Genomic DNA, 16373 nt, shown 5'->3' with positions numbered 1-16373 from the left:
ATTACTGCAAAAACGTTAGTCTTTTCGACATTAGCAATTGTGTTTATCCTTGCTAAAGATAAACTCATTAGGTGACCAATCTTTAGTATCGGGTATCATATCCCACATGTTTACTGTTTTCTGTGTCAGGTGACGTAGGAGTTAATTAATTGATGGTGGAACATGCGTTATAAGATGTCTCTTATTATTTTATTAGTGACGCAGATTCCTGTCTTATCAGTATTAGCTGTATAATTGTGGTTAGCATTCTACACCGTTGTTGATACAGCAAATATCAAAGAGAAAATAAAAAAAACATATGTTTACTTAACACATATCCAACAAATACAATTCGGCACAAACAACGAACGGAAAGTACTAGATCGTCCTTATTTGTCAATGAGGTTTAATCATTCTTCAGGATGACAATGCTGCAATCAGCCTGCTTTTTGTCGCTTGATTCTCTGATGGCCTGGAGGCGTCTGGTCCACTCTAGAATGACGGCGTCTGAAACCCCTCGATTTCTGAGGTGATCTAGTAGTCTACAAGGCGTCAAGTTTGGATGAAGAAAACAGGTCAGGGGTCGATTACCTGAATTCTGTAGCGTACATAAATAACAAAACTGCAATTTATTGACCAGATAACTGCCTTTATATCATTAATATTTCATAAATAGGGCTGTAAAGACGACTTGTAACATAAATACATAAATATTTATAACGAACAGAAATCTTTAAAACGTGTACGCTCCCCCCCCCCCCCCCCCAGTAGATAATAGCATACGTTAACAGCTTCTCTAAAAAAGATAATATATTAAACATGTTTCAGTATGATTACTATGGAATGGAATTTAACAGCGCACCTTTTCCCGGACATATGCGGTTTTCAACCTGGCGTCGTTCAACTTGTGGTACTGTCGCCTCAGTGCCACTTCCTCCTGCAGATCCCCGGTCGCATCTAGACCGTCTGCAATTGGACAACATTACAATAATAGCATCGCATGATGGACCATTAGCGATAGCTATACATCATGGACGATACTGGTATAGACCATTGCAAAAGACATCAAGCTTTAACAAGCCCGACTACTCATTTACCATAATTTTATACTGAGTCAAGCCGCATTTTGTCCAGACATAGCTGACAGCCTGCCTGTTTGATGAGGCAGATTTCGCTAACTCTTTTTATTGATCTAGATGTACAGGGACGGTACATGAAGGTCTGAACTATTTGGATTGTATCACGTACAGAACGCCGTTATTTTTCAGTTAGCCATAGACGGTTCACAGGCATCTGAATCATTGTTTGTCAGTAAAATATTGTTTAGACCGTTTTGGGTACATACAACGAGATAAACAACACATCTGAAGATATTTAGTGTCTTTGATATACAAAGTTTCTTTTTTGTATATCAAAGACACTAAATATCTTCAGATGTGTTGTTTATCTCATTGTATGTACCCAAAATGGTTTTAAACAATATTTAAGTGACAAACAATGATTCAGAAGCCTGTGAGACGGTTGTGATTTGCGCCTGATGTACATATTTTTTTAACAAGATAAAGGATGGTATGATCCAAAAGGTAAGCAATTGCATGTCCATGCATTCGGTTTGCCATTCAGTAAATAAACGGATTACCTTCGAGAAATGTTATTGTGGGAAACGGGTTTTCCTTTACCACTTCCATCATTTCAAAATGGCGTCAATTGTAGTGATTGCGTCATTGGGTACGTCATCGAAACTACTTATGTACAGTAGCACGTACTGACGTAGTGTGCCTTTTTTTCGACAAAGGTATCACGTTCTGATTGCAATCACATTACCATGATTAAAGAAGTAACCTGTTTTATAATTTTGCAAAATTATTATTGAACATTCGGATGTTCTATTAAGAATCCTTGTTTATTAGAAAACGGTATTTTCACTGTCCCGGGCGGTAAAAGTATTTCAATCTTACAGTTACATTTTTAAAGTACTATACTACAAAAATAATACAAGATTCTGAGAAGGGATTTTAGATTTTTTAAACATGGCCTTGTTTTAATGAAATTCCGAAAGACATGTTTACACTCTGCTTTAAGAGTTTACGGTTTTCTTTTCTTCTCTTTTTGCTGATCTGATTTATTGTTGGAGGTTTCAACATTTTGTTTAATCTTAGGATTGACAAACGAACATTACAAAGCTATATCCATTGTAATGAAAAATGGTAAACTTTCACTTTAAACCCAGGTAAATTTAGCCAATGTAATTGATAACTTGAGTCCTTAAAAGATCATTTGAAAATAGATGTATTTCAACGCGGCGAACGCGATTTCATATTATTTATCATATAGGTCCATGTAGTCATGGACCTTATATTGTTTTTATACATATCAGATGTAAAAGTCAGCTAAAGTAGCAGACTTATTTAAATGAATATACAATATTCTACCCACATTGATATATAATACTTTTGGTGTGAATAAAGACCGTGCGTATGGAAGTCTGTTTGGTGACGTTGGTGTTCATGCTCGGGTAGGGTTGCTGTATCTCTGCTTGCTGAAAAAACATACGATTTTTTCCAAAGACGATGTGTATAATGTTCAACCTTTTCCGAATAGGTTAGATGTGCATGTTGATGACAGAAAAATAAACTGAAGATATTAATCCCGCAGCTGCCAGAAAACATAGGTAGACCCTATGAAGTTCGTACCGGCGAAATGACTGAAGACATTCTCAATTGGTGTGTAAACAATGTGGGGGACAAGGAACAAACTGATTTCTGAATGTTTGTACGATGTTTATTGGTGTCGCATTGCTTTATCTACATAATTTATTGGTTTATCCTCTCAACTTACACTTCATGTCAAATACTAACGCTACAACTTTATTGACATCAGCCTTGTTGGACGTTGCTATGAGAAAATTAAACATCCAAATAAAATCCACTCTTACTCTCGTTTAGTATAAACGTATCTTCTTTGGACAATTGTTAAATTGTGTTCTTTTATATAGTATTATCTCAAGAGACTTCCAACAGACGTTAGACATTAAAAGGGAATATTTTTAGGGGGAATTTTCTCGGATATCACAGGACATATAGCGGCCTGTAAAAATGGCTGGGACTCAACCTTCCTACATAGAAACACCATGGGACCGTGAGCTTATTACGGTACGTAGTTCAGTCTTTCTTTTGTTATATATTGAACAGCCGACAAAATTAGTTTTCAGCGACCGGATCAAGCTCATTATTTGTTTTATTTGGCCGTGAAGAATTATTTCTTATGATTTGGAGGGTGGTGATACCTTAATATTACAAAAGCGAACAGCATAGTTATATCTATGTATGAAACGCATTTTCGCTTAATTTACACCACCGTTCTGGTTTTTTTCCCATTTTGAAACGGTACATGTTTAGTAAGTTGGTAGTAATAGTATTTTGTTTAGCAATGGCAATATTTTATTAAAAAAAACATGGAATATACACTTATACTACAAACATCTAAGATTGTATTCGCATGCCACTTAGAGTAATAATAAATTATATCACAAGAGCTTTATATTAATTAAATCAAACTACTAGAATATATATTACTTCAGATGTTACTGATATGATGTAGTAACAATTTCGATAACATTTGCACATGTATGATAACGCGTAAAGCTATAGATGCACAAGTGCAAGTCTTAGAGCTTATTTCCAACGGGGCCCATGTTGGTCGGACGTCTGCTTACATACATATTTATTTTATCATGATAATATAAGTAAAAACAAACCATTTGATTCCTTAGAAACCCCAACAGAAGTTTGATCCGGAAAGGATTTGACTAGAACACTCGTTCTAACTGGCTTAGTTTCCGAGTCGAAGAATGTCAGGTTATTTGGACATGGTTTTAGTCAGATTTGACTGACATTGTCTTTCATAACCTTACTGAACATTTGGAAGCAAAGGCAGTGCTTTATAAATGCTTATAAACTACAAAACTTCCCCAATTTTGAAACTAGTGTTTCATTTGGCTTGCATTTTCTATGTATCCATCGTGTGTGCTTAAATCACGGGTGCCTGTAAAAAGGGGAAACGATAAGGACCCCGTTTGTGTAAAAAAACGTTTGTTTTTCTCAAGTGTCAGATGTAGAACACACATGTTCCTTTGTATAATAAGTCTCGCCAATTATACAAGAGGTTTTTGACTGGCTGATATTTACAGACCTCAGCTGTTGGGTCTTATGGTAACATTCCGCCAAGCCTTTGGTGTTACATAATATATTCATTTTATGTAGATTATGTTGTAATGCCAAATGTTCTCAAGTGGTTGTAACTGTATATGAAACAAACCAATATATTTGTTCAAGATAAAAAGGGGTGCCATGAAAACCAAGTATCGCCTTGTATAATAGCTTAAAATAACCGCGTAGTTGCTGTTTACACGTTAATTAATAATTACGCACCTGCAGAACTACTTATTTGTGTACAGTTGCAACCGATATTCTTACGTTATTGAATCAAAATTCCTTTAGTTATCTTCAAAATATTTGTAAACATTAATTGAAACTAACGTCTTTCGATAAAATATTTCAACTTTACTATAAATTGGCTTCGAATAATTACGCACACTTAAACTTTGCGGACTAGTTAGTTTACATCAGGTGGGCTTCGGTCACTAGCAACACAAGAAGGTTTCAGAATGAGTATCCAGTCAGCATTAAGATTTGAAGCAGATAAACCTGCTAACCCTAACTTAAGGAAAGCATTTGAAGCACAAGTAGAAAGAATCAAAGTATGTATTTATCCTCACTGTTGTATTGTATTTAACATTCAGTTATTATGAATTTTGTCCCCCATTCACAATCTTCAATACACACCATTTTAAATCAATGATCTCAGTTGCTAACTTTTTGGCAGAATACAAGATACAAGAATCTTTATTAAAAGTCGGGTATGTGTTAACAAGAAACATTAGCTCAATGAGCTATTTTCAGAATATAACATGTAACAAGGACACAAAAAATTGGCACTGGTACTACAAGGGCTCCCAATCTGCTCTGAAATTTTTGGATGCGATTTGGCATTTTATCTATAGTCTATACTCTATAAATCTCAAACCACTCTTACAGCAGTGTTAAAGAATAGAGTGAAATACAAGAAGATCCGGATGAAATGCCCTAGTTCTTTTCTAATATAAATGGTGTATAAAAGTACCAATAGCACAAGATACCTTATTTCTGGGTTATAACCAGTACTGGGTATCTTACCCTCATATGTCAGGTGCCAAGGGAGCTGCCAGTACCATTTCAATCTTTTCGCTTTGACACACCCTTGAATTGCCCCTGTGAATCTCGGATACCAATGAACTCTAATACTATTGCTACAGAGGCATCATTTCCAGTATCAAGTTCTGACATAACAATTCTAGTCCAAATAATAGGGATTAGAAGAATCCCATATAACACAACTATTATGTTAGACTAATAACAATTCATGAGTGTCAATGAGATTGGCATGGCTTTATCAGTTTATGCCAGTTTTTTATTATTATTTGCATTATAACTCAAATGACAAATCATTTGCAAGCAAAATCAAACCGTTTTGTTGTGTATGTAGAGTTTTCATCACTGAGGACAATTGTTAAGAAAAATGTGTGGATATGTTGTCTGACTTTTATTTAAGAGGAAGTTTGAAATGGTATGGATAGTAATTAGAGAGGTTCTGACTCCATAGCAGCCTCCTGCAAGACATGTTACAATTTCCATGTATCACAATTTTATATTTGATTTTCAAATTTCTTTCACTCATGAAATCAGATATTTAACATTTTCATTTTAAAGAACACTACTGCAAGGTTGCCATCTTCTTTACCCTATTAACCATTTTAATCTGTTCCATTTGAGCATACTCAAACTATGCCTACTTAATGTTTTATTTACATGCAAGTGTCTTATTAAATGTTAACAGAATTATAAAACAGCACGAGTAGTCAAAATGTTAAAATGTTCCTATCCCAATATGAGGTCAAATATTTTAACTAAATGAATATATATATATGTTCTCATCTTGTTCAGTGGCATTTATTATGATTGTATTATGTATATTATATGAGCTAATATAGAAGAGTGAACCTGTATGGGAGTATGGCATATGTGTTTAATTTTAATGTTTAAAGTTTATTAAAATTAAGAAACAACAATGTATGTATTGTTTGTCGTAGTGACGTATATTTACCAAAAATATATATATATAAAAACATACGTAAAACATGCATATAAAATGGTATGTAAAATTATTTTAAGGAAAGGTATGCATGTTAATGGGACTAGACATCAGATGGTCACAAAGCCGGCAATTCTTTATTTACACAAGACAAGACTAAAATTGTCAAAACCACTTGTATGAGGCCGATAATAATCAATTTACATGATCAAAAGAATATTTTGTTGCTGTCTCAGCTGAGTTAACCCGTTGAAACTTAGCTTATAACAGTTTCCTAGATTATAATGTGTATATTTAACATGTGATTGTCACATGATTTGTATAGATACATAAACAAATGGTATTTTTAAATAGACTTGGAATCAGTGGTAAACATCCAAGTAAATTTCAAATTGGAAAAATATGCAAAATTAGGTTGTGATACATATGTAAGGAAGATACAATGCGTTGTACACAACAATGTCAATTTTATATAAGTTTTTGAAAACTTTATTTTTTCTTGCAATTGTATCAAGTGGTGTCTAGTGCCTTTAATTTAGTATCATCATTGATTATAGTTGAACATTTATTTGGTAATTTCCACCCATATTGCTCCAAAATCCAATGTAGAAGGGCTGAGGCTTTTTTCCCTGTCAGAAAGTCAGGATGTCAAATATTATTTATTTGTTTCAGTATGATGAGATTATGGCTGACAGAGAGAATGTGGTTCGACTGTAAGTTACATGATATGCATTTCTTTATTTATATAAAATTGTTTGTATTTAAAATTTTCTGTTATAAAAACATTTATCCTTTTCTCTAGAATAAATTAAAATACAAATCATTTTATTGAAATTAGCCTGAAACACATTGTACAGTGAATTGACACTTAGCATGTTAAGTGTTGTTGTTTTCTTTGCATACTAGTATTACTTCAATTTTATTGCTGTTGAAGCCATAAGTACAATGATTTCTGGGACTCCCTGGTGAAAGATGTGAACACTATTGTGCTCAAAGCTGAGGGCAAGGCAGATGCTGATACAGAGGAGGCCTGTGACAAGTAGCCACCTTAAACTTGCAGGCTTTTGCACATGCTTTTCCACTGTATAGCTTGTATACTGTTTCATTTAGTACACAAAATTATATTTACAAATGCATGAAAAATTATCTTAATCAAACTAACCAAAAGACACAGAAAAGTGGTTATTAACTTACGGGGCCCCTAAAGTGGGCATGTCATATTTTGAATGACAATAGCCTCCTTTTATTTATTTTGTAAATATGTAGTCAACACTCTACTGTTCATGGTTGTCTGAGTTTACTCCCTTTGACCATAAAGAAAATGAATGAATAAATGAATGTGAGGGTTTTGATACATACAAGTAAAAATGAAACTCATAATCAATAAAAAAAATCTAATTACAAGTCAAGATTGATGTTTTTCAGACTTGGCAAGAAATAATAAAAAAGTACTGCTTGGGCAGTGGTCCCAGCCATCCCTATATGCTAGAAGCTTATCAGTGACAGAGTCATATATATAACATGCCAAGAATGACTCTTACGGGAGGAAAAATAAAACTTAATGCAAAAATGGGATGCTTTATGTATAGTCCTATCTCTCAGCAGACAATAAGCAATCTTTGTCCAATTACATAGATAGCCAAAAGAGCTTTCCCACTATTGCTTATCATTTGCTCATGAACTTAAGTACCTGTGTGGCTAATGAAGTAAACATTAATTTAGGTGTATGTATGGGTTATATATTATTTTACTCTCAAGGCATACTTCTATTGAAGGCTATCAAGTTAACAGCATTGTCATCTTGGCATTGTCCTTAAATATGAAGGTTAAATGGATTACATAGGTATTGCAATATCGTAACTAAACTGTTAATTTAGTTCATAGAGTACGCAATAGATTCACCAGCTTAATAATTATACATAAGTATATCACTGAATTCAAGTCTTGCTTACAAATAACTGTTTCTCACAGTAAAATTATTGATATGGGGCAGACCTTCTAATCAAGATATCCGAATCTGTCTTGTATCACAGAGAGTATTGAATTAATATTTTCTTAGCTTGTTTGTTTTTGTCATTTTTTTTGGTGTTTTTTAAAGGAAATTTGTCAACAACATATTAGCTAAGCGGTGATAGTAATGATGACATATGTAGAAAGTAAACTTACCATATATGTGTGTATATCTACTTAGGAGGTACTGGTAAATAAAATCACACTTATTGCATGGCTTAAGAATCAAATACAATAAAGAAGTGAACCATTTATTTAATTAATACTGGTAAAATGTTGTCGCCAATCGTCTACATTCAGCCTGCGGCAACACTTAATTGACCTCGAATATATATACATAATATATATTTATATGTAATATATACCTGGTTCTGGTATATATAATATTTATAGAGTTTTGGCTACCTCCTGAAGTAATTGGGTAAAACAGAGGGGCGTCCGTGTACTTTTTCTTATTTTAGATGTCAACACAATGTTTAATAAATAAAATATGTGGTAGGTCATTCTTTACTTCTGAACCATCCTACCTGTATAACAGTGACTGCACATTATACTCAACATGATATTGAATGCGAAAAGTATGGGATCTTGCAGAATAACAGTGATTTTCTGCTTTTCTTTAACTGTTTTATGATACTTAGAATCAAGTTCACATTCATTTGGAATCATGTTCATCACTTTATTGCAGCTGTAGAAAATTATTTACCATGGTTTCACATGCATTAGTTTCACAGTTATAGACAAGATAAGCACCAGCTTAGGAACACTCAGTAGTTATAATAAAACACTTTTGTATATTAATGTTTATGTATGTATGTAAAGTGTAAATAGTATACTTAAATTTCCATTTTTCCTAATGGCTCTCATGCATTTGAGGGATATCAATAGTTGTTTGTATTTGTTAACAATATAGAATGTGAAATAAGAAAAACTCCTTTTCATGACTAATTGCAAATAATTTTTCTGAAGCAAAATATATATGGTACATGAATACATTAGGAAATTTATATGTTTATGTATGTAATCAATAAATTGTTGGTAATATATTGTGCCACCTTGTATCTACATGGACTGGGGCATGTAGGTTTGCACTATTATAAATAAAAAATAGGCCCAGTAATAGGTCCCTGCCAGTATAATATTGTCACAAAAGTGAAATTAAACACAAATCTGTTGATTCAGGGTGTAAATTTTCTAAATAATTGTGTTTTTAGCTTGTGGTGGTACATCACTTTAGTTGACTTGAAAAGGGGAAAACAGTCTGGCAACGTGTTGCTTGTTTCCAGACACTTGTTATCATTACTAACACGTGATTCTTATAGAAATACTTTGTACAGCTCAATATGTCCTTCATGTTGGGTGCACGTTGCAGGGAAAAGAACGTTAACCAGCGGGCGGGTTGGAACGAGAATTTAGAGGTGGCAAGCTGGAAGAAGCGCATCCAGAACGAGGCTGAGTACATCAAGTCTGAGATAAGGATGGCTGCCAAGGCTTCACTGGCTGTATGTACATCCCGTACTAAACAAACTGCTTCAGCTTATACTAGATCAGTACAGAACTCTTAAACAACCACTTTCAGCATTGCATCTTTGTGTAATTAACACATGAAGTGTTTTATGAGTCCTTAGACATGTATTATGTGCATATAGTGAAAGCATCTTAAAGTTATACCTCATTTATATGCTAAGAATTACCTTAGGGCAAAGTTGCCCTTGGAAGCAAATTTGCCACATAGGTGGTGTAAATTTGCACCCCTGGGAATTTTTGTCATATGAACCAATCCTATTTTGCTCACAAGAATTTCAGTTTTGGTTGTTGTTTTTTTCCTTTTAATTGACATAATTACAAACTTTTTGGAAGAAAATTGTTATAAATAAATAATTCATAGTCTATGTTGAAATGGAATGCTTACCTTTCAATATGCAATAATTGAAAGCAAAAACAACTCAAATATAACATACATTGACTTTTTGAAGTCACTAATGACTTTTAAAAAGATACCCGATTCTTATTTTGTTATTTGAAACAATCATTAGGCTAACAAACTTGCAATACTAGGTAATTGAAAGGGAGGACTTTTATATCAGTTTATCTACAGGTTCTACTGGATCATGTTACTTATAAGCAATAACTAATAGTATTACATAAAATATTTCTACCGCAATTCACTAATAATAATTGAATCAATATGATGTATTTTTCCAACACAAATTGTATAGGCTTTTTAATAAGTGTAAATTTTTAGCTCTACTGGCCAGTGCTAGAAGAGGTAATGCCATGGCACTGTGTCGGTTGTCTATGCATCTATCTGTAAACAATTGCTTTTGAATGCGATTAAGTCTATTGTTTTGATCGTATCTTAATCAAACCATTACATTAGTTAGATATCCATGAAAGCTCAGTTCCTTTCTTCAACTAGCCATTTGTAGCCAAGTGAAAAAATATGGTCTAAGAGAGACAACCTGTTTTAGAAAAGTGCAGTTAGTTTTCTGTTTTTCTCTCCCTTGATTTTCTTAAAGAGGTACAGATTCGGAACTCCTCGGCCATTTTCCATCGAAAACAACCGGACTGCTTACAATGTCAGACATCTAAACACTTTAACTACGCTCGCGGTAAATATATCGCGTAGTTATTTAATTTTAGCAGTTATCCAATGACTTTACTCTCGGGAATCATTATAATGTATGCAACAAAACACTTAAATGGCAATCCGTTTAGACTTAGTAATACAATACACATTAAAACACTTCAATTAATTAATACTATTATTTATCTTTTACATACTACTTGTACCGGCATACATCCTAGATTATTTTCCATGGAAAATGGCCGAAGGGAGCGTACAGTTGTTTCTCTTCCTTGTCTTTGTTAAAGAGGGTTGATTGATTTTACTAACCGTTTATATTGTAGTCAGATACTGACTTAATGACGGTTCCCTCTATAACCAGCCACGTCTGCCCGTGCATGACTGGATTATGGTCCTTGAAATTGTCAAAATTGGTATAATTTATCTAGTAAACAAAAGCCTCCATTTATTATGTGTTGTTTATTTACTCTACTTATATAGTTGTAAGATATTGACTTAATAAATAACAGTTCCTTTCGAAAATTAGCCGGATCCCTCATGGACTTGGTTATAGCCACTGGAATTGATCAAATTGCAAATGACCTAAAAAGTCATGCCAGAAGAGCCACATGATACGCCCTAATTAGCCCCTTGTCCTAATTGCCATATTAACGGATCCAACGACAGATGTTGGTCGTATAAAGGGGGTATTAGACTCCTTTAAGTTTAAATTGCCCAGACAAATCCAAAGCCAAACTTCAACTGAATGAAAATTTAACCCTGCTTGTATTCGAAATTATTTATATAAAATATAAGTATGATATAGCCAAAATCAAAACATCAAACGACGTCACTTATGTGGATGATGATAGGATTTTCTGACGTCATTGGTTTACAAGTTCAACATTTTTATTTTTGCTGTTGTTGTTTCAGGTTCGGCGGGTGGCGCTCAAGCAGCAATATGAGCGTGAGCTGGCGCAGTGGGAGAAGGAGCTGGCGCTGCAGGGCAAAACATTCTACAAACAACGCATATAGCCCGTCTACACAGACAGGAGTGTTCATTATGTAATTAAAGGATTCAGTGATTGGAAAATGTTTGAGATTAGATCATGCTTAATGAGCCAGTTTTAAAGAATGAAATACAATATGTACTGAGAAAAAGCAATTGCAATACTAGTATAATCTTTAGACATACTGTGTAAAAGTACCCGACATAAGCCATTTGTATTCTACTAGTTAAGCATGGACTTGCATTGATTTTCATTTTCCTAAAAATATCATTTCTAAACTATTAATAACTGTGATAGAATATTAATATTAAATTATTTTTTCATGTTTTATATGTTTATGAATTATAATAAATTTTGTTAAATTTCATTAGTTGTTATTAAAACGGTTAACAGTTAAAACCCCACATTATAAAGCATTATTAATCTGATGTATGGACTAATCAGTGCAGACAGTCTAAGAGATACTCCATTCTTATATAACGATGACACAGTAATAAGCAATATGCCAACAATGCTCTTAGATACTTCACGAATATTAGAAAATCGCGTGATTCGGCATCAGAGTCGCATGTTTCACTGAAAACATATATAAAAAATAATAATAGATGACATTCATAACTGTCTGCTTGTTATTTTAGTGAGTGTTTACACTATATATAAAAAAAATCAAACGACGGGGATAAGATTTGCTAACTTTTGCATATAATTGAACTATGAAGATACTGCTTATATAGATGCCAATAGTTAAGATGCCGTTTTGATCGTCGCTATGAAGACTGAATAAATGCTATGCTTGATACCAGACTATTCATTTCAATAATTGTTGCGGAGAAAGGTTATATCAACAGTTATTGATCGAACAACTATTTCTTTATGAAATATTAGGTAATTGTTATACACACGTTCATTTTCACGTTGCTTCTGAAATGCAACACTTTGGCCAAAATAGTTGAGATTAGTTCATCTTTGAATGAAGTTTTGCAGATCATCCATGCTTGAACTGAGACAGCGGCACGAGCACATCGTTTTTTGTCTCCGCCACTTTTATTTTAATTGATTTCATATGTTCGTGAGATAAGGCCGCAGAAGCTACAGACGTTAAACGACTTTCCTTTAAAGATGAGCGGCCCAAGGACAAACTACTGGTCATTAGATTGCACTTAATTCCGATGGCACATCAATCGCCAAACGACGTACGTCTTCTGCACAGAGCAAAGTCGACACATTTCTCACATCATCGTCAGTTCTGTAGCTGAACACCCCAGCAATCACTCCGTTTGCCTGGAATAGTGTTCCTCGGTGGCGGAATCTGCGTGGCTCTCGTGCGGCGGTGCCAGACGCCGTGAAATTAATTGTTTCTCAGCATCCCTCGCCATCTATGGAACCATATTCAATAAGCGAACAGCGTATAATTTAGTTGGAAAATGAAATATTTAGTGTGTGACAGCCAAGTAAATTCTTTACAGAGATTATTATTTTCGGAAATTGTTTGGAATAAAGACCTCCTTTAGGAGTCATTTTAGGATGATATAATTCAGAAAGTTCTTAAGCGCACGTTTATCATTAAATAAGCCTGGGGTCTGCGGAGAAAAATTGCACAGAAAACTTCTATGGCTAATATTATTGGACTGGAAAAGAGCATTTTCCTTGAGATATATCTGTTAGGAAAACTTCAGAGGGAAAATGGTAATATGTTTCTATGAACCGTATTAGCACGAATAGTAGAGTCGTGCACTGTCTCTTAAGTTTTATTAATCTTCACGATACGATGTAGACAAGTAAAACATGTTTGGAATTAACAAAAGTTTTGAGACGCACAGGAGTCCCTTGAAAATGCATCTTCATGTTTTGTTCATCATTTGCGCGTCGGTGCTCGAGTGCCTCGGGCGTTACGGCGTCCAGCAGGAGTGTAGCTACGAGTTCAACGTGTGGCAGGCGGATGCTGACCAGATCGAGCGTATGCGCAGTCTCGAGATACAGTTCGCCAACTTTTCCAACTACGTGGACAAGGAGCTGCTGCGCTTCCGGTTGGACAATTCCGTGGAGACGAGTAGCGGCAGGAACTGGACAGTCATGTACGAGCGTTCACTGTCCGAACTGAAAAATTACCAATTGCAGAAATACAACGAATTGCAAGAACTGCGTATTAAGTTAAGTCAATTCGAAATAAAACTTGAAGACTTGAAAGGAAAGGTGCAGAATTCAGTGTTTCCTGCTGGGCGTAGCTCGAGGAAGAAACATGTGCGGAAAGACCGCATGGTTCCGAACCACGCACAGGCTGATACACCAAGGCACCAACTGGTGGAAAACCTCAAGTCGTTGGTGTCTGACCTGAAGGCCGAGTGGATACTCATTAAGCGAGATTTTATTCTAATCCGAAAAGAAACTGATTTAATCAGGAAGGATCATGAAACTCTCGAAAACAAATCAGACAGTATAATACTTCAAAATGAACAATTTGCAAACATGTTTAAAGTTGCTAGAACAAAAGAAACAGCTTACGAAGAAGACTTTACAAATTTTAAACTCGATCTTGAGCAAACAAAGCATGATATGGTGAGCATTAAATCTATTCAGGAACAGCTAAAAAATGATCTTTTGAACCAAGAGAACGGCCTTGTGCGACTGCAGGCCATGTGCACTGACTCTAGACAGCGGTTGGAGGAGATGCAAACTGCGCACAGCAGCGAGTGGTCGAAGGGCGCGCCGACAGCCCGGAAACACCCGGTGGAGAACAGCATCGATCCGCCCGACACGAAACTGTGGGACGAGAACGACATCCCGAAAGGTAAAAAATATGAAGGGAATGGAAACCATACCTTAGTCAGAGTTTAGGCCGGATTGGTTTCGTGGGAGTTTTATTTCCAAAGCATGTGGTAATGTGTGAGAGTGAACAATACAAATGATATAAATTAGCAGTATGCATTTTCCTTTTTTCTCGGAGTACGCAGGTTAGGGTGTTACATGAATTATAAGGTGCAATAAACCTAAAGTGAACGTTGTTTAATCTTACATGAAGCAAATCCCAGAGGGGAGGATAATTTTCTTTAAGTTTCCCAAGGGGTTTGCATTCTAGCAAACAATTCTGCAATTTCGTTTTCTTCTTAATTAAATCTTTCAACTAAAGTGAAAGCAATTTTACCAAATATATACGCACTGCCCTGAGACACTTTTAAGAGATATTCTCGGCAAAATCATTCAGGAGATAATTATAGAAAAATAATCATTTTACTGATGATATGCTTGTAAGTGATACTCTTAATATTTCTTTCAGAGAGCATCTGACCAATCATTTCGAATAAAATTTCTCTTGAAAAAATGGAAAAAAATCGTGCTTTCCATCATGTGTTGTATATTTTGTTAGATGTTGTTGTTTTTGTTGTTTTTTAAATATCCATCATGGACATGTGTAGCTTATACGGTTTGAAAATTTAAAATCGACACAAATTCTTAATTGCAGATTGCACGGACGTCGCGTTGGCGGGTCACAGAATGAGCGGCGTGTATCGCGTGCATGTGGGTGCGGTTCAGCCTCCCTCCGAGGTCTACTGCCAAGTCGATCCTGTCGGCTACACGGTCATTCAGAGGCGGGTGGACGGGTTGCAGGACTTCGATAGGGGCTGGTTGGAATATAAGTTCGGCTTCGGAAACATTTACGGGGAATTCTGGGCGGGAAACGAGTTAATTTATGAACTTACGAAGAACAATGAGTATGGACTGCGAGTGGACATTTGGGACTGGGAAGGGAATATAACGTATGCGGAATACGACACGTTTATGATCACCGATGAAGTTGGGCGTTACGCGCTGCACGTTAGTGGATACAGCGGAAACGCGGGTGATTCTCTTAGTTACCATGATGGTATGAAGTTCAGCACGAAGGATCTGGACAATGACATCCATGACAGGAATTGCGCTGCAGAGAACAAGGGTGGCTGGTGGTTCAGTGAATGCTACTTCAGTCACCTTAACGGGATGTACCATGTGGGCTGGTACGCTCAGGCAAAGTACACATTTGCCGACGGTATTGTCTGGTATACACTCAAAGACTCAGACAGGTACTCGCTTCGAAAGGTCGAAATGAAACTAAAACGACGGCGATCGTAAAATACGTCTTGAATTTTTCTCTTTTTTTGGCGCAATATTTTAGAGACAACGAAGAGTGGAAGATTATATGATTCATGTTGATCGATCTCTAGATACATTGGTTGTGAAGCAGACTTTATAGTTACTTAAATAAAACAAATCCTTATAGAGTTGTTGAGATGTCGTTTTTTTTGAATGTAGCCAGTTTGTTGTTTTAATCAAAATAAATCGTTGAATTCCGTGATATTAGTTATTATGGACACTCCTCGTTAATTAGGTAGGTTTTTCAGTCGCAACATTGTGACATTTACAGGAAATTGCTGATAAACAATTATGGTGGAAGATCATTCGAGTCAGTTATGTGTGTTGTGAAAACCCGTGATGTAATAGTAATAAGTAAAACATATAATCAGTGGCCACACAGTTAAATGAAATAGAAAATATCTGATTTTTAGTGCTGTATTGATTTATAGTTGTTAGTAGCTCGATCACAATGCTACCAGTATTTTAAAGTAACTCTGTCACAATGTTAC

At 35.3% G+C, this 16373-nt stretch overlaps 3 protein-coding genes across 4 annotated transcripts; 2 read left to right on the top strand and 1 right to left on the bottom strand.

Annotated features, from left to right (window-relative positions):
- Nucleotides 1-287: 287 nt before the first annotated feature.
- On the bottom strand, nt 288-1668 carry LOC128226999 (uncharacterized). Its single transcript, XM_052937153.1, has 3 exons — nt 1619-1668; nt 842-945; nt 288-577 (listed from the first exon to the last, which is right to left on the bottom strand). Exons 1-3 carry the CDS (start codon nt 1665-1667, stop codon nt 386-388), a joined length of 345 nt encoding a protein of 114 aa, XP_052793113.1. The 5' UTR covers nt 1668; the 3' UTR covers nt 288-385.
- A 1305-nt stretch (nt 1669-2973) lies between these two features.
- LOC128226970 (uncharacterized) lies at nt 2974-12121 on the top strand. Of its 2 annotated transcripts, none has more exons than XM_052937102.1 (5): nt 2974-3131; nt 6841-6881; nt 7103-7207; nt 9551-9680; nt 11678-12121. In XM_052937102.1, the coding sequence occupies exons 1-5, from the start codon at nt 3075-3077 to the stop codon at nt 11777-11779; spliced, it is 435 nt and encodes a 144-aa protein (XP_052793062.1). In that variant the 5' UTR covers nt 2974-3074; the 3' UTR covers nt 11780-12121. The 2 variants fall into 2 exon arrangements, with proteins under 2 accessions (XP_052793062.1, XP_052793061.1); XM_052937101.1 differs by lacking the exon at nt 2974-3131 and adding an exon at nt 4417-4738.
- Nucleotides 12122-13046: 925 nt separating this feature from the next.
- LOC128228905 (angiopoietin-related protein 7-like) lies at nt 13047-16035 on the top strand. Its single transcript, XM_052940449.1, has 2 exons — nt 13047-14542; nt 15215-16035. Exons 1-2 carry the CDS (start codon nt 13540-13542, stop codon nt 15859-15861), a joined length of 1650 nt encoding a protein of 549 aa, XP_052796409.1. The 5' UTR covers nt 13047-13539; the 3' UTR covers nt 15862-16035.
- Nucleotides 16036-16373: the final 338 nt, after the last annotated feature.

The sequence above is a fragment of the Mya arenaria genome, chromosome 3, assembly GCF_026914265.1.
Source record: "Mya arenaria isolate MELC-2E11 chromosome 3, ASM2691426v1".
NCBI lineage: Eukaryota > Metazoa > Mollusca > Bivalvia > Myida > Myidae > Mya > Mya arenaria.
This window is presented reverse-complemented; position numbering and strand designations above follow the sequence as displayed.